The sequence below is a fragment of the Anolis carolinensis genome, unplaced genomic scaffold, assembly GCF_035594765.1.
Source record: "Anolis carolinensis isolate JA03-04 unplaced genomic scaffold, rAnoCar3.1.pri scaffold_13, whole genome shotgun sequence".
Lineage (NCBI taxonomy): Eukaryota > Metazoa > Chordata > Lepidosauria > Squamata > Dactyloidae > Anolis > Anolis carolinensis.
Window position 1 is genome coordinate 6546246 of NW_026943824.1, and position 21917 is coordinate 6568162.

The 21917-nt window shown below is 46.3% G+C and overlaps 2 protein-coding genes across 2 annotated transcripts; both read right to left on the reverse strand.

The window, feature by feature from the left end:
• Positions 1–9275: 9275 nt before the first annotated feature.
• LOC100552950 (vacuolar protein sorting-associated protein 29-like) lies at positions 9276–10964 on the reverse strand. The gene has a single exon (XM_062964547.1). It carries the CDS (start codon positions 10920–10922, stop codon positions 10374–10376), a length of 549 nt encoding a protein of 182 aa, XP_062820617.1. The 5' UTR covers positions 10923–10964; the 3' UTR covers positions 9276–10373.
• Positions 10965–15547: 4583 nt separating this feature from the next.
• Positions 15548–20828, reverse strand: LOC134294230 (uncharacterized). Its single transcript, XM_062964618.1, has 2 exons — positions 19058–20828; positions 15548–15829 (listed from the first exon to the last, which is right to left on the reverse strand). The coding sequence occupies exons 1-2, from the start codon at positions 20603–20605 to the stop codon at positions 15788–15790; spliced, it is 1590 nt and encodes a 529-aa protein (XP_062820688.1). The 5' UTR covers positions 20606–20828; the 3' UTR covers positions 15548–15787.
• Between the last annotated feature and the right edge of the window lie 1089 nt (positions 20829–21917).

Genomic DNA, 21917 nt, shown 5'->3' on the forward strand with positions numbered 1-21917 from the left:
GATACAAAACATTCCGACCTGCGGCCTAATAACCCCCTCCTAGATAAGTATACTCTAGTTTCTCTTCAGATCGTATAAATCTTTCGCCTTTTTACCAAACTACACTCCTGAGATTCCAGAGCCTTGAGCTCTGGCCAAGTGGTGCCAAACTGCATTCATTCTCCAGTATAGATGCACCGCTAGATGGCACTACGTGACTTGGAAACGCATTTGCTGCAAAGTCGACGCGTTGCATCCAGTCATCTCGGTGTCTCTCTGTGTGTGTTTTCTTGCAGTTCCAATATGGACTTTGCAAAAGATGGGAAAAATCGCTACGTCTTCTGAAACTGCGCCGACTAATTGTGCACAAGGGAGATGTGGGCTTTATGGAGAACAAATAAAAACTTCATTCGGTGTGCATCTGTGTACACACAGCCAAAAAGACATCGGTATCCCAATCTTATTCAAATCTGCACTGTCAAATAAATCTAGTTTGACACCTCAATGCGTCTGAATCCTGGGAGTTGTAATGTGACAAGGCCTGGAGCCTGCCCTGACCAAAAAGGGTGCAAACAACAACTCCGAGGATCTCACAGCTTTGAGCCACAGCACTTAAAGTGGTGCCAAATTGCATTCATTCTACATTATAGACTCGATCGGAGTGGACTACAATTCCTATGAGTCCCAAGCAGAATGGCGGGATTACCAATCCCACAATATCCGCAAACCTTTTCACTTCTTGAATGAAGCAGAGGAGCCGGTTCATCATATCTTGTGTATCTCGGCTACACATATTTCTCATTTTCATGACTGCACGGTTTGGTTTTTGCATTTGCAATTGAATGGCTTGTTTTGCAATTGCATTGCATTCGGTTTTATAGCTCCGTCTTTCCATGTTTATTTCGATGGAGATTGCACCGCTTTGGCAATAATAACCAACAATGACGACAAATGAGAACAACTTACAGCAACACAAGATCTGCATCCACACTGTAGAATTAATGCAGTTTCAAATGCGATGGGATGCTGGGAGTTGTACTTTCACAAGATTTTTTTTTAGCCTTATCTGTCAAAGAGGGCAAACTACAAATCCCAAGGTTCTTGCACTGAGCCTTGGCAGTTAAAGTGGCACCAAACAGTATTAATTATACAATGTAGATGCACCGATTGGGAGCCCCTGGTGGCGCAGCGGGTTAGACCGCTGAGCTAGTGAACTTGCTGAACGAAAGGTTGGCAGTTTGAATCCGGGGAGCGGGGTGAGCTCCCGCTGTTAGCCACAGCTTCTGCCAACCTAGCAGTTCGAAAACATGCAAATGTGAGTAGATCAATAGGTACTGCTCCAGCAGGAAGGTAAGTAAGTAAGTAACTTTATTCTTCTACCCCGCCACCATCTCCCAACAGGGACTCGGGGCGGCTAACAAAACAAATACAACAGTTAAAACACATTACAATAAATAAAACCACAATAAAATCGACACTATAATGGTGTTTCATTTAGTCACACCGGCCACATGACTTTGGAGGTGTCTGTGGATGACACCAGCTCTTTGGCTTAGAAATGGAGATGAGCACCAACCCATAGAGTCGGACATGGCTAGACTTAATGTCAGGGGAAAGCCTTTACTTTTACCTAGATGAACCCGATGTTGTCTTTTTCATCACTTTACTATCAGTAGGAAAAAGACATATGCAGACATGAGTGGGTGTGCAGGACCTGAGTGTTTGCAGGAACTTAGTGGATTGGGCTCCTGAGATCAATGCAGGAAAAGCCATAAGAAAGGCTTCCCACGATGCTTTTGTCCCTTGTCAAATTAAGTCAGTGACGCAAGCGGAGCTGGTCTCGGAAAGATTTAAGCAACCATACGATCTGGTCTCCTTTCCCCCTCAATCGATTGGCCTCACTCGCATCCAATTTCGTTTAATGCATGCAGGCCAAAAAAAAATGTTTAAAAAATATCTCAATCGCTTAGGTTTACTTTGGAAACGGCTCAGGCAAAGCAAGCAGGCCTAGAAACCTTTTGCAAAGAGGATTTGATGTGTAGAGAGCTTTAGGGAAACTGCGAGGAAACCAAGGCTTCGGAGGCTTTTGGGTACATTTTGGAGACCACTGCTTTCTCTTCTAAGTTTCTTCAAGATTTGGTAGTCATCTCACCATACCTCCTGAGGCTACCAAGACACCAGGGACCCCAGTGCGAAACTTATTTGGCTCAGATGGGACTGAGACCAACTTGGGGTCCCATTCATCCATGTCACTGATCACTAGAGATTTCCGTTGGTTATTTCAGATCCTTCAATAGTGTTAATTCTCCCAGGTTTGGAGAGTGATACCAAGGGTGCATCTACACTGTTGAATTATTGTTGTTGTTGTTGTTGTTGTTGTTGTTCTTCATTATCATACACCATCAATTGAATGCAATTTGACTCAATTTTCACTACCCTGGCTCAATGCTATGGGATCCTAAGAGTTGTAGTTTGGTGAGGCACCAACCTTGTGGAACAAGACCTTGTGAAACAACAACTTTCAGGATGCCAAAGCATTGAGGTTGGGCTAAGCTGCGTTCACTTATAGTGCATGTGACGGCGCAAATTCATGAGACCCTAAACATACGGGTTAAAAACATGAAGTATCACTGAACAACTCCCAGCATTTCTCATCATTGCCTCTGCTGGCTAAGGATGCTGGGAGTTGTAGTCCAAATCCATGTAGAAGTTCCCTTATCCTTGACGGAAGGAAAGCTTGCTGAACTGCAACTCCCAGCATCCCTCACCATTGACTCTGCTAGCAAGCAACCTGGAAGTCGTAGTCCAACCCATTGTAGGAGTTCTCCTAGCCTTGACAGAAGGAAAGCTTATCTGTACTGCTGAACTACAACTCCCGGCATTCCTCACCAATACTGGATAAGAATGCTGGGACTTGCAGTCTAACCTCTTATAGAAGTTGTCCTAACTTTGATGGAAGGAAAGCTTATCTGTCTTGCTAGACTGCAACTCCCAGTATTCATCATTTGACTCGGCTGGCAAAGGATGCTGGGAGTTGTAGTGCATGTGATGGTGCGAGTGGTGCCATCTATATGTCAAACTGTAAGTTGCAAGATTTGAATTGTAGTATCATGCCTGATTTTGCCTTTATCCTGTAAATGTAGTTGGATTGATTGGTTATTTATAGCTGTCAATCAATGTTGTTTGCACCAGTTATATTGCTCCCTCAGCTCTATTGTTTGACTCCACCCTTTCCTGGAGTAGGACAGTGTTTCCTTTTTCCATTCCACCATCAAGCTTTCTACCAGATGGACGTGAGAGAGAGACTTGGCTCTAAAAGCCCTTGATTAAGTTACCTCTCACCACCAATTCTGAGGTTCTTACCCTTGAGACTTATGCTTCATGTTCAGGGCCAACCTGGACGACGTTGAGGAGTCTCAAGCGCCTTCAAATCAGTTCTTTGGCATCAGAGGAAGACTGTGTCTTCAAACATAGGCAATTTGGACTGAGGCTGAGGATTGCTCCGGCATTCACAGCCATTGAGAAAGAGGGACCTGGAAAAGCTTCTCAGCTGCAAAGCTCCTTGGACTTAAGACAACCAAAGACTGTAATGTATATTTTCCTTTACCCCTTTGAAACTTCCAGCTTATTGGGATAACCTTTTGTGAACAATAAAACCAGTTTGAGTCATCTACAGTGTTTTGGTCCTTGGGAGTTCCAGTTTCCCTAAAGGAGGGCAAGAAGCAATCCCCTGGGGAAAGATGTCATGTCCATGCCTCTTTCGCTAAGAGTTATAGCCCCAGGTGTGACGGCACAGTGCATGTGCACCCAAGTGTGTTCCTCCCATTGGTTTCAAGGCAGATGTTTCCCCAAGACAATCCATTTCGTGACTGTTTCTGTGTGTGGACATGATTATGGGGTAACTTTCTGGAAAACAATATGAAGATAGAGTTTTTTGGGGTAGGCATGAAGTCTGTGGAGATACAAAGACCATGGCTGCAGGGATGGAGAGAAGACAAAAGACATGGCCTTTGGAGAACTATGAATAAACCGCTCTCCAGATATAAATCATAAATCCTCAAACCTAGAAGATCTCCTCTTCCAAAGGAGGTTGGACATTGCATGCAAAGGCCTCTCACTTGCATCCAGGGATTCCTGGAGGCACCAACTCTGATGACAGAACCATCTTCTCACCAAATGTGTCCTCTTCCCATCCAGTGTCTTACTCCGGTCAATCTCTGCTTCTCTCCCCTCCTTTAACTTCTTTCCGCCCCTCCTGACATATGCATCGGTGTCTGGGTCTGTTTCCTGGGGTCAGCGTCTGTTCTGAGCTGCTTTCCCAGCAATCCAGACTGGCAGCTTCCGACCGCATCTCGGCTTCTCGGCACGAAATGGCCTCCAGTGGCGGTTGTCCTGCCCAAGGCTCCGGCGCTTGCCGGGACCAAATGCCGACGGCATGCCTCAATTGCCTGGCGGTGTTTCCTCGCTCGGCGACACCTTTGCCTTGCATCTCCCTCCAAGAGAACCAAAGATCCCCCTCCAAGGGCCTCTGTCGACACTTGTGCAATGTTCGCCAGGAAGGCAGGTGTTTCTGTTACAGGATGCAACTAGGAAACATTCTGCTCAGATTGGCAGCAATTCCCGCTTTCACGCAAAGACAAACACAGAAACTGCCTTCTGTCCAATTTTTGTGCAGTTCCAGGGATTGATAGAATGGAAAACAAAGTTTATTTTCTCCAGATGTTTGGGGATTCTGATCCCAGAATGCCTGGATCTCCTCATAGATGGTTTCCAGATGTTTGGGATGCCTTGATCTTTTGGGAAATGATCTCCAGATATTTTGGGTTCCTGATCCAAGAATGCCTTGATCTTCTGGGAGATGGTCTCCAGATATTTTGGGTTCCTGATCCAACAGTGCCTTGATCTTCTGGGAGACAATGCCTCCAGATATTTTAGATTCCCGATCTCGTAGTTTCTGGATCTCCTGGGAGATGGTCTGCAGTTGTTTTGTATTCCTAATGCCAGAGCATCTGGATACCTGGTCTCAAAATGCTTGGATTTTTGAGAAATGACATATCCAAATATTTGAGACTTCTTATTTCATGCTAATCTAACACTCAAGCTATGACTCCCCTCTGGCTCCCTGATTTTTCTTAGTCATTGTGCCTTTTTGTTGTCTTCAGCCAAAGCTGTGCAATCAAAATAAAAATTGGAAAGATTGGTTTGTTCAGTGTCTTTACAAGGCTTAAACTTATTTTTATTGCATGCTGGTCTGAGAAAGGGTAGGGTTTAAATACTGAACTAAATCAATAGCCTCTTCCTGAAGTCTGGGAGCAACCAGTATAGAAACCGAGAGGACTCTCCCATGCACTGGTTGTAGAATTGCAGGAGAAAATAATATTTTATTGTGATCTCCCAGTCCTGCAAATCTTACGTTGCCTCTTTTTCTCTCTTTGCATTGTTTCAGATGGATCGGCCTGTGCAGAAGTGCATGAAATAGGATTGTGCCTGAGAGAGAAGATGGATAGTTTCACTGCGGGTCCAAGATGGACCGATCCAATGCCTGTGTTTGCAAACAGGGTTTCCCTCTCGAGCCAGAGAGAGGACACAGACCCGCAGTTATCATCCGAAGGGCTATATATAAAAAGGGAAGCAAATGGGAACCATATTATCTTTTTCATTTTTTTTTCTAAATGGCAGCGCATGAGTCACCCGCGTAGGTGGGTCAGGCTGCTGACTCCGAAGCGAAAAAAGTGAGCGTGTTCAGAGCAAGTTATATAATGACGGTTGCATGCATCCCCATAGGAGCCGAGGCATCTGGCTCACCTCTCTCCCTCTCGTTCTCTTTCCCTCTCACTGCATCCAAAGCATCCTGGCTCCGTTTCCCTCTTTCTGCAAGAAAACAGAGCTAGCCTTTTTTGAAACCGAGAAAAAGAAATGTCTAAAGGTTGAGTTCTTTCAAGCTGATTTGAGCGCCAGCTTGATGTCGTGACAATGCACCTGGGGAAGGTAAGAAGCAGAGGAAAGCTATTGTTTGGCTGCCTCCAACACTTCATTGGTGAGGTGGAGGAGCTTTTGTAGGGTGCATCTACACTAGAATTAATGCAGCTTGAGACCACTTTAGTGGCCATGGAACCCTGGGAATCCTCCTTTTATAAGAATCCCAGAAGACGCAACTGCCTTCACCTCCCAAAACACCCAATGGTCAAACATTATGGGAACAGAGGTCTAAAATATCTAGAGACTTCATCTCCCAAAAGACCCAGCTGGATTCATCAATGTCCAAGCATTATGGGAGCAGAAGTCCAAAACATTTGGAGACTTTGGGGAGCAGAAGTCCAAAACATCTCCCAGAAGACCCAATGGCCTTCACCTCCCAAAAGACCCAATGGCCAAACATTATGGGAACAGAATCCAAAACATCTAAAGACGTCATCTCCCAGTAGACCCAGATGGATTCATCAGTGTCTAAGCATTATGGGAGCAGAAGTTCAAAACATTTGGAAACTTGACAACCCAGAAGACCTAGCCATCCAATGACCAAGCCAAAACATTTGGAGACTTTGGGGAGCAGAAGTCCAAAACATCTCCCAGAAGACCCAACAGCTTTCACCTCCCAAAAGACCCAATGGCCAAACATAAAATATCTAGAGATGTCATCTCCCAGAAGGCCCAGCTGGATTCATCAATGTCCAAGCATTATGGGAGCAGAAGTTCAAAACATTTGGAAATTTGATGACCCAGAAGACCCAGTTATCCAATGGCCAAACATTATAGGAGCAGAAGTCCAAAACACCTCCCAGAAGATCCAACAGCCTTCCATCTCCCAGAAGAACCAAGGGCTAAGCATTATGGGAACAGAAGTTCAAAACATCTAGAGATATCATTTCCCAGAAGACCCAGCTGGATTAATCAATGTCCAAGCATTATGAGAGCAGAAGTCCAAAACATTTGGAAACTTGACAACCCAGAAGACCTAGCCATCCAATGGCCAAGCATTATAGGAGAAGTCCAAAACATTTGGAGACTTTGGGGAGCAGAAGTCCAAAACATCTCCCAGAAGACCCAACAGCCTTCACCTCCCAAAAGACCCAATGGCCAAACATTATGGGAACAGAGGACTAAAATATCTAGAGATGTCATCTCCCAGAAGGCCCAGCTGGATTCATCAATGTCCAAGCATTATGGGAGCAGAAGTCCAAAACATTTGGAAACTTGACAACCCAGAAGACCTAGCCATCCAATGGCCAAGAATTATAGGAGAAGTCCAAAACATTAGGAGACTTTGAGGAGCAGAAGTCCAAAACATCTCCCAGAAGACCCAACAGCCTTCACCTCCCAAAAGATCCAGTGGCCAAACATTATGGGAACAGAAATCCAAAACTTCTAGAGATGTCATCTCCCAGAAGGCCCAGCTGGATTCATCAATGTGCAAGCATTATGGGAGCAGAAGTCCAAAACATTTGGAAACTTGATGACCCAGAAGACCTAGCCATCCAATGTCCAAGCATTATAGGAGAAGTCCAAAACATTTGGAGACTTTGGGGAGCAGAAGTCCAAAACATCTCCCAGAAGACCCAACAGCCTTCACCTCCCAAAAGATCCAATGGCCAAACATTTTGGGAACAGAGGTCTAAAATATCTAGAGACGTCATCTCCCAGAAGGCCCAGCTAGATTCATCAACGTCCAAGCATTATGGGAGCAGAAGTCCAAAACATTTGGAGACTTCATGACCCAGAAGATCCAGCCATACAATGCCCAAACATTATAGGAGCAGAAGTCCAAAACACCTCCCAGAAGATCCAACAGCCTTCCATCTCCCAGAAGAACCAACGGCTAAGCATTATGGGAACAGAAATCCCAAACATCTAGAGACTTCATCTCCCAGAAGACCCAGATGGATTCATCAATGTCCAAGCATTATGGGAGCAGAAGTCAAAAACATTTGGATACTTGACAGTCCAGAAGACCTAGCCATCCAATGGACAAGCATTATAGAAGTCCAAAACATTTGGAGACTTTGGGGAGCAGAAGTCCAAAAACATCTCCCAGAAGACCCAATGGCCTTCCATCTCCCAGAATAACCAATGACCAAGCATTATGGGAACAGAAGTCTCAAACATCTGGAGAAACAAGGTTGAGGACCACTGCTCTTCTAGCACTGCTCCCCCATAAAAACAAACATGCAGGTTTGGGCTGCATTTGTGGATCTGAAGAATTAAAACCTAGTCTTTGCTCAGAAGATACAACGATTGGGGACATTCTGTGCAGACTTCACACTCAGCAAATGTAGCCATTGGGGGACGTTCAATGCAAAATCCACATTTGGTGGATTTGCATTCAAAACAGGACTGGCATGCAGAAATAGCATTTCTTTTCTGCAGTGAGCGAATTCTGCATGGAACAAGTCCCAAACTGTGAGCGTTGTGCGGAGAGATTTGGGGACCCCTGGGGAAGCCATGTTTGATGCAAAGCCAGCATTTCTCGCCAGGCAGGTTCTTAAGGTGATTTTCCAAAGGAGTGAGAACTGCTGATGAAGCAGTTGGAAAGTTTGTTCGCGAAGTTGCATCTTATAGATTTCCTTTAGCTGTCAGGATTAGGAGGAACGAGTGACCTCCCCGTTGCGGATTTAAGCCCGCCGTTGAGTGAGTTTGCACTCCAAGGCTTTCTTCCCTTCTCTTTGTGCGATTGCATCAGTGGAAGACAGCTCCGGTGCCATCCAAGTGCCCTCTGTATCAATTTTGCAAAAATAATGGGTTTCCAACTGGTCTGGGCTTGCGTGCAGATTATGAAACAAGGGTCACTTTTGTGGCCCTCAAAGCCGCTTCTTGTGACAGCTCAGTAGTTATGTGCAATAAAGGCAACCAAAATAAATAAGGACTATTTCCCTCCCTCTCTCCCATTTTTTGGCCATTTTGATGGACTGGAAATGTCAGAAAGAAGTGTCTAATTAAAAGGCTGGGTTTATTTTGGGCTTCGTCTTGCTGTGTTCGCCATCAGTCGCTAGCTGCAGAGTGCCATCCATGTCAAATGGTCGACAACAGATCTGGGTTTCAGTACAAACTTTAAAAGAGATATCCCCAGGTTGTTGAATATAGGTAGAGTTCTAAATCCGTTCCGGGTTTTAGTCCAAACACTAAAAGCCACTCCCAAGTTGGCAAATATGGGAATATTTATTTATTTATTTTATTTACAACATTTATACCCCGCCCTTCTCACCCGAGGGGACTCATAATAATAATAATAATAATAATAATAATAATAATAATAATAATAATAATAATAATAATAACAACTTTATTCTTATACCCCGCCCCATCTCCCCGAAGGAACTCGGGGCGGCTTACATGGGGCCTTGCCCAGACACAGCAATATAGAAGCAAAAACAAAACAATAAAACAAATTACACAACAATAAAACATCAGCATCAATAAAAACAGCCATAAAAGGTCACCATACAAAATAAAGCGTTAAAACAGGAAATTAATACACAGATCTGGGCCAAAGTGCAAAATGTGTCAAAGTCAGGGAGAGGTAGTTACACAGCTGACATAGTCAATAAAGTGCTAAGAATAATAATGAGAAGGCGAATCAGTGGGTCTATTGTTACGTAGGCAGACAACTCAGGGCGGATTACAGAAATTAGCAAAATTTAATGCCCAAAAATGCAATCATAAAAGCAAAACAATACAAATAAATCCATTAATAACATTGTTAAAATACATTATAAAAACCTTAAAAACATATATATAATTAATTCCATTCCATTTGTCCGAGATCCTCATGCTTCATCCTTAAATCAGGCCATGTCAACTTTATCATTTACTCATTAAAAGCTTGGGCACATAACTATGTTTTCACGGCCCTTCTAAAACCCATCAGGGTAGGAGCCTGTCGGATACTCCTACATCCGTTCTGTGTTTTAGTCTGCATCTTAAAAGAGCTACTCTCAGCTTGGCTACTATGGGTAGACCTCTACATCCGTTCCTGGTTTTAGTCCGAACTTTAAATGACCTACTCCAGGGTTGGCTAATATGGATATTTCTCTAAATCAGTGATTCCCAACCTTTGGTCTCCAGATGTTTTGAACTTCAGCTCCAACAGTTCGTAACAGTTGGTAAGCTGGCTAGGATTTCTGGGAGTTGAAGTCTTTATACGATTTGGAATGATCCATGTGAACACATAGCTTCTCTGTGCACCCTGAACACGTATTTACAAGCAGGACTTAGGCAAAGAAAAGAATCACGCGAAAGCAGGTTTTTGTTAGCATTCAAGAAATCAGTACTTACATATTTTTGACAAAGGAAGACAAATCATTTCAAATGCAAATATCGCAAACTCTGTGGACCTTCAGATGCATACTGGGGTAAAAAGGAAAAAGAGGCCAAGGAATAGGCAGGTCGAGGGACGTCCTTTAAGATTTCTTGTACTCAATTCTTTCTACCTTGACGTTGTCGCCAATTAGCTGATAAACATAGGTCATGATGGTGGAAGCTTGGATATCCATCGGTACAAAAGAAGGTATGATGTTGTTTTCCAAAGCACTGTACACTCCTGTTGCTGATCCAGGATTGATATAGAACTTGTTTTCATGCTCAAAGGCCTCAAATTTGTGTGTGTGCCCAGAAATCAGGATGTCCACATCAAACTGTCTCTGGAGCAGCGCCAGGCTGGCCACGTCTCCCCATGGGATCACTTGCTGGCCGTGGATCAGGCCAATCTTAAACTGCCCGACAGTGACAACTTTCTGTTCAGGGTAGTTCAAGTTCTCATCAAAGTCCCCTCTAACCACATGAACATCACCAGCCAGGGTCTTGAGATAGTCATAACTCTCCTTTGTGCAGTGGTTTCCAGTGCAGAGAATGTGTTGGATCTTCCCTGGAACCAGAAGTTTTTTGAACTTTGCTGGCAAACTGTTGCAGCGGTGAGGGATATGAAGGTCTCCCAACACTAACACCAACATCTTGGCCCCCAACACAATGCCGCTCCCTCAGGCTCTTATTTCCGCTGCTTCTGGTCTGGCAAGCCCAGGGTCCAGAAGCGGAGCACGTGACGAGAATGTGCGGGAGTTGAAGTCCAAAACACCTGGAGGCCCCAAGGTTGGGAACCACTGCTCTAAACCTCAGAAGGACTAGACAATCTGGATTCAACTGAGCCAATGTCCAGGTTGTGAGGATCCATAAAGTCCAGTTTAGAGTCAAATCTACTCATATTCATTCCCCCAAGACAGACACAAGGTATGTATGGAGGAACTCCTGGTGATGCATCTCAAGGGGTTGGAAGCTTTGACTTGTGTTTAGCAATGGACCTTATGGATGGTACTTTGGAGGAGAAAAAAGAAGGGAAGAGGAAGGAGGAGAAAGTGTGTCCTTTCCTCCATAAACGCTTTGTGTTTCTTCCTCCAGCCATTTAGGTCCTTCCTCATCCAACATGGCACCAAGACGGGATAGACTCAAGAGCAATTATGGTGAACGTTTGCTTAATGCACGTTCAATATTTTATCAGCCCTACTTTCTGTCCAGCCTCTCCCCAAAAACTAAACTCATGGCTCTTCAAATCCAGAAGACGAGGAGGAAAGGGAAAGGGAGCAATCCGGAAAGGTTAATAGCTTTGCTTCTCTCTTAGTCATCTTTCCATTATTTAAGAGTTCGGCTGCTAGGTTTCGCAGGCTGACAAACTCTTTGCCCAAAACCGTTTGGGATAAACCCTTCTCTTTTTGAAGTGGGACTACAAAAATACCTTTCAATAAATACATCCACCGAAATAGGGTTGGCCAAAGCAGTCTTCAATGGAAATCTTTCTACGATCTTCATCAGAATGACTTGCTAGGGTTACTTCTCCTTCCTTTCCTGTTTCTTCTTCCCCCTCTTCTCCTTCTTCTTAATAGCCTTCTTTCTAATATCCTTCTTAATATCTGGGAGCAATGGGTGCAAATGACAGGAAAGGAGACTCCACCTGCATATTAGGAAGAACATCCTGACCGTAAGAAAAAGTGTTCAACAGCCTTCTTTGGAGGCTTTAAAATAAAGGCTGGATAATAATAATAATAATAATAATAATAATAATAATAATAATAATAATAATAACAACAACAACAACAATAATAATGATTATGATGATGATGATAGTAATACTGGTGGGATCACAAACCTGCAAAAGTATTGGAAAATGAGCACGCAAAGATACTGTGGGACTTCTGAATCCAGACTGACAAAGTTCTGGAACACAACACACCAGACATCACAGTTGTGGAGAAGAAAAAGGTTTGGATCATTGATGTCGCCATCCCAGGTGACAGTCTCATTGACGAAAAACAACATGAAAAACTCAGCCGTTTTAAGGAACTCAAGATTGAACTGCAAAGACTCTGGCAGAAACCAGTGCAGGTGGTCCCGGTGGTGATGGGCACACTGGGTGCTGTGCCAAAAGATCTCAGCCGGCATTTGGAAACAATAGACATTGACAACATTACGATCTGCCAACTGCAAAAGGCCACCCTACTGGGATCTGCGCGCATCATCCGAAAATACATCACACAGTCCTAGACACTTGGGAAGTGTTCGACTTGTGATTTTGTGAGACGAAATCCAGCATATCTATCTTTTTTGCTGTGTCATACAATAAAATAATAATAATAATAATAATAATAATAATAATAATAATAATAATAATAATAATACATCACACAGTCCTAAACACTTGGGAAGTGTTCGACTTGTGATTTTGTGATACAAAATCCAGCATATCTATCTTGTTTGCTGTGTCATACAATATAATAATAATAATAATAATAATAATAATAATAATACTACATCACACTGTCCTAGACACTTGGGAAGTGTTCCACTTGTGATTTTATGATACAAAATCCAGCATATCTACCTTGTTTGCTGTGTCATACAATAAAATAATAATAATAATAATAATAATAATAATAATAATAATAGAAACTTTATTTATACCCTGCCACCATCTCCCTGCGGGAACTCGGGGCGGCTTACATGGGGCAAAGGCCCAAATAACATAAGGACAAAATAAACAACAACATAATACCAATCTATATATATATAAAAGGGTAATGAAATTTCAGCCTAGGACAAAACAACAAAACTACACATCCGAGAAACACTAAACTTGGCAGCAAAACCCCTCATCCATGCCTCTACGTTCATACAACAAAAAGTTCCAGCTACTCCAGAAAACGGCCAGGCTTTGAGACTGCAAGGCTATTCACTGCTACTCCACCTGGCCAACAAAGGATTCTCATAAGCCACAGCAACGCGTGGCCGGGCAAAGCTAGTCACAATATAAAAAGATAAAACAATAATACAATATGAAACAAGAGTATTATAACAGTTAAAACCAGTCAATTAAAACAACAATACAAGGATAAAAAAATTGCATTTGAAACACATAAATGGTAAGGCCATAATAAATACAGGATAAAATATTTAAAAAATTATGGCCATCTGTTGGCAGGGCTTTGATTGTGCTTTTCCTGCCTGGCAGGGGTTTGGACTAGATTACCCATGCGGTCTCTTCCAACTCTATTATTCTATGACTCTTCGTCCTGCTTCTTTACTCTTCTTTCTCTCCCTCTCCCTCCTTTTCTACCGCATCTTTCTTCCTCTCCTCTCTTTCCTTTTTCTTCCTTTCTTTCCTGCTCTCTTTCTCTCTCCCGCTGGCCTTTAAATAGCAGCAGAAGGCAACCTGGCTTCGCAGTTCAGCCACCGAGGGAGAGACTCTCCCTGAGCCGCACACTGTACTTTTGACAAACGGCTGAACACCTCTTTCTCTTTCACTCTGGAAAAGCCAAATCTGTCCTGACAGCTCCGTTTTGAGGCCCGTCTCCCCAGATGCCCAGTTGCTACTTGACATCGCTTTGCTGTGGATTCACCGTCCCTCCGTCGCTTGGCAGGAAGCCTTCTTTTCCAAGGGCCGGCGGTTGGCAGCTCATTCCGCCATTGCAAAAAGTGAAACAACAGTCGGGGATTCGTGTCTATGGTTATGAATGTCCAAAGACAACCACTTGCCCCTCGCATCCCTTGAACTGCCATGGCTCAGTGGATTGGAATGGTAGGAGTTATTATCAATTTATATCCCCATACCATGCTCTTCCAACAGGCACCAGCTAATCCCTCTGCAATGCCAGGAATACAGCTTAATGGTGTCACATTAGAAAACGTTGACCATTTCTGCTCCCTTGGCAGCCACCTCTCCACAAAAGTCAACATTGACACTGAAAGACAACACCGCCTGAGCTCTGCGAGTGCAGCATTTTTCCGAATGAAGCAGAGTGTGTTTGATGACCGGGACATCCATAGAGAGACCAAGGTGCTTGTTTATAAAGCCATTGTCCTTCCAACCCTGCTCTAGCCTGCGAAACGTGGACGGTCTACAGACGTCACACCAAACTCCTGGAGTGTTTCCATCAGCGTTGCCTCAGAAAAATCCTGCAAATCTCTTGGGAAGACAGGCGGACAAATGTCAGCGTGCTGGAAGAAGCAAAGACCACCAGCATTGAAGCAATGCTCCTACGCCATCAACTCCGCTGGACTGGCCATGTTGTCCGAATGCCCGATCACCATCTCCCAAAGCAGTTACTGTACTCTGAACTCAAGAACGGGAAACGTAATGTTAGTGGGCAGGAAAAGAGATTTAAAGATGGGCTTAAAGCCAACCTTAAAAACTGTGGCATAGACACTGAGAACTGGGAAGCCCTGGCCCTTGAGCGCTCTAATTGGAGGTCAGCTGTGACCAGCAGTGCTGCGGAATTCAAAGAGGCACAAATGGAGGGCTTAAGGGAGAAATGTGCCAAGAGGAAGGAGCGTCAAGCCAACCCTGACCAAGACTGCCTTCCGTCTGGAAACCGATGTCCTCACTGCGGAAGGGAGAACATGCAGATCAAGAATAGGTCTCTTCAGCCACCTGCGGACACACACCCAAGACACCGGAAACGGAGGACCATCATCCTCGACCTACGAGGGATCGCCTAAGTATCCCCATACCAAAAAAGGGAAATGCTAAAGAATGCTCAAACTTCCGTACCGTGGCCCTTCTTTCCCATGCCAGGAAGGTAATGCTCAAGATCCTGCAAGGCAGACTCCAGCAATACATGGAGCGAGAGCTGCCGGATGTCCAAGCTGGGTTCAGAAAAGGCAGAGGAACCAGAGACCAAATTGCCAATATCCGTTGGATAATGGAGGAAGCCTGGGAGTTCCAGAAAAACATCTGCTTTATTGACTATTCTAAAGCCTTCGACTGTGTGGATCATAATAAACTGTGGCATGTTCTTGGTGGTCTGGGGAGACCAAGTCCCCTTGTCTGTCTCCTGAGAAATCTGTAGAAAGACCAAGTAGCCACAGTCAGAACAGATCATGGAACAACAGACTGGTTCAAGATTGGGAAAGGAGTGTGGACATCAGGGCTGCATCCTCTCACCCTCCCTGTTCAACTTGTACGCAGAACACATCATGCGACGTGCGGGGCTTGAGGAATCCAAGGCCGGAGTTAAAATTGCTGGAAGAAACATGAACAACCTGAGGTGTCAGCTCACCACAGCCGCTCCTGAATGAACACACGAGACTCTTTGTGGTATCACCAGGAACTTTTACTGTAGGAAACATGAACATCAGAAAAGCCAAGAATGGGAGGCTCCGGCCAACCCTCCTTTATATACCCTCCCCCTCATTTGAACAGTCTCTTCCCGCTCAGTAAAACCCCGCGCAAATTCCCCGCCAAGTCCATCAGCCGTTTCTCCTCCGAGTCCTGGGACGCAGGTGTCTTATCAATGTCAGTGACCCTGAAACTCAGAGCCACATCCAGGCTCTAGTAGCAGGGTTCTGACATGGCGTCCTCCTCCCCTTCGTCCTGGAAGGAAAAGATTAAACACAACTATTGTTCTCCGCTGTCCAGAGTTCCTTTATACTTTTTTAACAGGCTGCAATGGAATACCGGGTGTACCTTTCCTAGGTCCTTTGGTAGCCTCAGCTCATAGGTCACTTCGTTTATTCTTTTTGCTACCCTGAATGGCCCTATATAGCGTGGAGCCAATTTCTTGGATGGGAACCCCAATTTCAGGTTTTTTGTGCTCAGCCAAACCAGATCTCCTTCGCCCAATTTGTCCCCCTCTCGGCGCCTACGATCCGCAAAGAGCTTGTACTTCTTTTGTGTTTCCCGCAATGCCTCTACCACGGTTTGCCACCCTTGCTTGATTTTGGCCGGCCATTCCTCGTCGGTCTGGCCCTCCCCTTCCTTCCACTCGGGTAGCCTGGGGAAAGGTGCCACCTCCTGTCCGTATACTATTTCGAATGGGGCACGACCTGTGGCCGAATGTACGGCCCCGTTAAAAGCCATCTCAGCAAACGGAAGAAGGTCCGCCCAATCATCCTGTCTATAATTGGTGTACATCCTTAAGAATTGGCACAGTGTCTGTTGGGTACGTTCGACCCCCCCGTTGGTCGCGGGATGAAAGGCCGAGCTCAGGTTCCTTTCTGCTCCTAACAGCTGTAAGAATTTTCCCCAAAATTTTGCAGTAAATTGGACTCCCCGGTCACTAATTATCTTGTCGGGACACCCATGTAGGCGATATACATGCTTCACATACAAATCAGCAAGTTTTTCAGCTGAAGGAAGTTTTGGCAGAGCCACAAAGTGTGCCTGTTTTGAGAATAGGTCCAATATTGTCCAAATGTATCTGTGGCCTCTGCTGGGGGGTAGTTCGCCTACAAAATCCATGGCTACGCATTCCCATGGCCTCATGGGCTCCACCACCTTCTGCAATAGCCCCTGGGGCTTCCCCGGTGGTGTTTTTCCCTCTGCACATAATTCACACTGCGTGACGTATCCCCTGGCGTCTTTCCTCATTCCGGGCCACCAGCATTGTTTGGCCAACAGTTTAATAGTCCTGGTGGGGCCTAGATGACCCGCACCCTTGTTATCATGGTACTTCCTTAACATTTCTCGTCTTAAACATTCAGGAATATACAATTTCTTATTTACAAACACCAAATCCCCACACAATTCTCCCTTTTCTTTGTTTGTTTGTAACCATTTGTCCATTCCATACGCTCGCTTCAACTCTTCCTCCCATATTTCTCCTCCCCCCGTGGAAATGGCAGTACGTTTGTTTTCTTTGGCCGCTTGTGCTCGAGTTAGTACTGCCAGGCCCCATTGCTTATCAAGAAAAATACTCCCTTCAGATTCCTGAATTCCTCCCCCGTGCTGAGGCATCCGAGAGAGAGCGTCAGCGAGTATATTATGTTTCCCCTGGAAGAATCTGAGTCTGAAATCAAAACGGCTGAAATATTGGGCCCATCTAATTTGCTTCGCTGATAGTTTACGAGGGGATCTTAGATACTGTAAATTTCTATGGTCAGTCCACACCTCAAACGGTGTTCCACTTCCTTCCAGGAAGTGTCTCCAGCACTCTAGTGCTTTTAGAATCGCTAAGGCTTCTCTCTCCCAAATCGGCCAGTTTTTTTCTGTATCGCTAAACTTTTTTGACAGATAGCCACATGGCTTCAGGTTCCCCCCCTCGTCTTTCTGTAGCAGAACTGCCCCATATGCCCGGTCTGACGCATCGCAATGTAATACAAAGGCTTTAGACATATCAGGGTGCTGTAGGACAGGCTCCTCAGTAAAACGCTTTTTAAGGGCTTCGAAAGCTTCCTGGCATTCTATTGTCCAGGTCAGTTTGGCCCCTGGGGCCTTCACTTTGGCTGTTTCTCCCCTACCTTTAGTCTTTAACAAATCCGTTAATGGCAAAGTGAGGCGCGCAAAGTCCTTGATAAATGTTCTATAGAAGTTTGCGAACCCTAGGAAGGATTGCAGCTGCTTCCGTGTTTTGGGGGCTTCCCACCCCCTCACGTCTTCTACCTTCGCAGGGTCCATCGCCACTCCCTGGGAGGAAATCCTATACCCCAGAAAGTCTATCTGGTCTTTATTGAACTCGCACTTGGCAAGCTTCGCATACAGTTTTGCTTCTCTCAACTTTTGCAGGACTTCCCTGACTAGTTCTATGTGTTGCTCCTTAGTCCGAGATACTAACAATATGTCATCTAAAAAAACAAAGACTCCCTTGTACAACAATGGATGCAACACTTCGTTGATTAATTGCATGAACGCGGCGCCTCCGCCGCACAAACCGAAAGGGAGCACACGATAATTGAATAATCCGAATGCACAGGAGAAGGCCGTCTTCCACCTGTCCTCTGGTTTAATCTGCAATTTATGGTACGCTTCAATTAAGTCCAATTTAGTGAATATCTGTCCCTCCGATAACTGGGCGATCAAGTCCTTCACTAAAGGTAGGGGGTATTTATTTCCAGAACTGATTGCATTCAGGCCCCTGTAGTCAATGCAGAGCCTCAGCGTTTGGTCCTTTTTGCGCCTGAACAACACAGGCGCCCCTAGAGGGGAATTTGAAGGCTCTATGAAACCCCTCGCTAGGTTTTTATCAATGTATTTTCTCAGTTCCTCCTTTTCCCTAGCCGACATTGGGTATATTTTTGCCTTAGGAAGCTCTGCTCCTGGGACTAGCTCTATCTTCACTTCAACTCTCCGCTTCGGTGGGAAACTGTCTGCTTCCTTCTCATCAAATACGTCCACAAAATCCCGATACTCTGGGGGTAATTTATCTGCCAGTTCTGCTATCCTGATAGAGTCTTCCTCCCCCCTTTTCCCCGGCTCCCTTTCCACTTCCTGGCTCCCTCCTTCCAACTTCATCCTGAAGATCATGCTCTTATCCTCCCAGTTGATTTGCGGGTTGGCCTGCCCCAGCCATGGCATGCCTAGTATAACATTATAGCTGGCTATTTGTGATATCACAAATGACACCTTTCCTTCCCAACTCCCTATCTTACACTTTACATCTTCGGCACTGTACTTAGCTAATGATCCCGATGCTGTGGATCCGTCCAACTGCGAAAAAGCTATTGGGGATTCTAGGTTCGTTCTTTCGCATCCCAATCCCTCGGCTAATTCAGGGGAGATGATGTTCCTGGAACATCCACAATCCACAAATGCTTTGCAGGTTGCTTGTTTGCTGCCACTTTCCAGCTGAATGGGGACCACTATCATGGCTTTGTCCTGACTTACCAACCCCCCCGAGTGGTGCCTCATCGGTGGTTCTTCCTCGGCGCGTTTCCCTGCCACGGCTCTTGGTTTGGGCGGGCCTCCGCCTTCCCCTTTTCTCTGCCAGCACTCGGCAGCCCTGTGGCCCAAACGGCCGCACACGAAGCAGCCCCTCCTGCTGGTGCTCACGTTCCCTGTCGGCTCCGTTCTCCTCCCGGCTGGGGTTGATCCCTCCTTCCGGCTCCCCTCTTTCATCTGCGGCCGCTGCTGTAGCCCTCCTCGGTGCCTCCTCGCCTGGGCCAGCGATGTCTCGATGCGCCCCGCCAGCTGAATCCATCCGCGCAGTGTGTCAGGCTCATCACGATGCACCGCCCAGGAGAGGATCTCCCGCCTGAGACCCTCTTTGAAGAGTCCTATCTTTGTCACTGCAGACCATTCCGGCACCTTTTCAGCGAGGCATTGGAACTCCTCCGCATACTCAGATACCGACCTCTGCCCCTGGGAGACGGTCTTCAACTCCTCCCTCGCCCGGATCTGCTCCAGTGGATCTCGGAAACGGGTCTCCAGGGCCCCCATAAAGCGTCGGAGTGACCCCAGACATGGGTCGCGCCGCGCGTGTAGTTGAACGTACCAGCTGGCCGCTCCCCTCTTCAACACTGCACCAATGGCCCGTACCCGGCTGGATTCCGTTCTAAAAGTGTGGGCATTGTCCTCCATATAGCCCCTCACCGTGGTCAGGAAAAAATCCAGTTCAGAGGACTCTCCCCCAAACTCGATCCTTAGTTCCTCTCGTCTCGGTAGGGGTCCCTGTGGTGGCAATCCCCAATCCTCCGCCCGTCGCAAGCCCCCTTGCGGGCCAGTGGGCCCCGCTGCTGCTTCCCTTTGTCCTGTGCCACGCCCGGCATTCGCCAGGGGCACCAGGGTCTCAGTTGGGAGCGTAGCCGGGATTCTCGGAGGCTTTTCCCCTTCGTCGTCACTCTCCTCCACCCGCGTCAGGCTCGTTTGGATCTTGGGCCGGGCACCGGGCTCCTTTCGCATTTCCCTTCCCTTCGGTGCTGGGAGGTCTGCAAAGCCCTGGCTGCTTCCCATGCTCACGTCCCACATTGAGCTAGCCCGGAGTTCCCTTCCTCGCTCCGGCTCCGCCAAAACCGCCAGGCGCTCCATCGCCCTCGACATCACTGCCAGGGTGGTCTCCATCGCCGACATCCTCTCCTCCAGAAACACCATCTTTTGCGGGCCTGGGGAAGGTGAACCTTCCTCTCCTCCGGTGCTATCTCCCCGCACCACTCCGCGCCTCTGGGTTACCCCATTTGGCTGGGCATAAGCGGTGGATGACGCCAGGGCCGCCAGCTGGTGGAACTCAGCGTCCGTCTCGGGAGTGGCCCTTTCCGACCTTCCTCCTCCGGCGCCCAAGAGCTCTTCATCCTCCACTTGCATGTTACACCTCACCGCTACAGCGGGATGGTGTCCAAATTCTTGGCTTAGTGTCAGCTCACCACAGCCGCTCCTGAATGAACACACGAGACTCTTTGTGGTATCACCAGGAACTTTTACTGTAGGAAACATGAACATCAGAAAAGCCAAGAATGGGAGGCTCCGGCCAACCCTCCTTTATATACCCTCCCCCTCATTTGAACAGTCTCTTCCCGCTCAGTAAAACCCCGCGCAAATTCCCCGCCAAGTCCATCAGCCGTTTCTCCTCCGAGTCCTGGGACGCAGGTGTCTTATCAATGTCAGTGACCCTGAAACTCAGAGCCACATCCAGGCTCTAGTAGCAGGGTTCTGACACTGAGGTATGCAGATGATACCACTCTGATGGCTGAAAGCGAGGAAGAGCTGAGGAGCCTTATCACCAGGGTGAAAGAAGAAAGTGCAAAAGCCGGGCTGCAGTTAAACATTAAGAAAACCAAGATCATGGCAACGACACCTATTGATAACTGGCAAATAGAAGGAGAAAACGTGGAGGCAGTGACAGACTCTATATTTCTAGACGTGAAGATCACTGCAGCCAGGAAATCAGAAGACGTTTCCTTCTTGGGAGGAGAGCAATGGCCAACCTTGACAAAATAGTGAAGAGCAGAGACATCACACAGGTAACGAAGGTCCGCATAGTCAAAGCAATGGGATTCCCCATAGTCACCTATGGATGCGAGAGCTGGACCATAAGGAAGGCTGAGCGAAGGAAGAGAGATGTTTTTGAAGGAAAATCCTGAGAGAGCCTTGGATCTTAGCAAGAAGATCCAACCAGTCCATCCTCCAGGAAATAATGCCTAGTGGCTACTCACTGGAGGGAAGGATATTAGAGGCAAAGTTGAAGTATTTTGGCCACATCATGAGAAGACAGGAAAGCTTGGAAAAGATCACGATGCTGGGGAAAATGGAAGGAAAAAGGAAGAGAGGCCGACCAAGGGCGAGATGGATGGCAACTAAAATGATCAAGGGTCTGCAGAACAAACCCTTTCAGGAGTGGCTTAAAGAACTAGGCATGTTTAGCCTGCAGAAGAGAAGGCTGAGAGGAGACATGATAGCCATGTACAAATACATGAAGTCATAGGGAGGAGGCTTGTTTTCTGCTGCCCTGCAGACTAGGACACAATGGAACAATGGCTTCAAACTACAGGAAAGGAGATTCCACTTGAACATCAGGAAGAACTTCCTCACTGTGAGAAGGGCTGTTCAGCAGTGGAACTCTCTCCCCGGGGCTGTGGTGGAGGCTCCTTCTTTGGAGGCTTTTAAGCAGAGGCTGGATGGCCATCTGTCGGGAGTGCTTTGAATGAGATTTTCTGCTTCTTGGCAGGGGGTTGAACTGGATGGTCCGTGAGGTTTCTTCCAACTCTACGATTCTATGATTCTATGAAATCTTGTGGAGGCACGACACGCATCA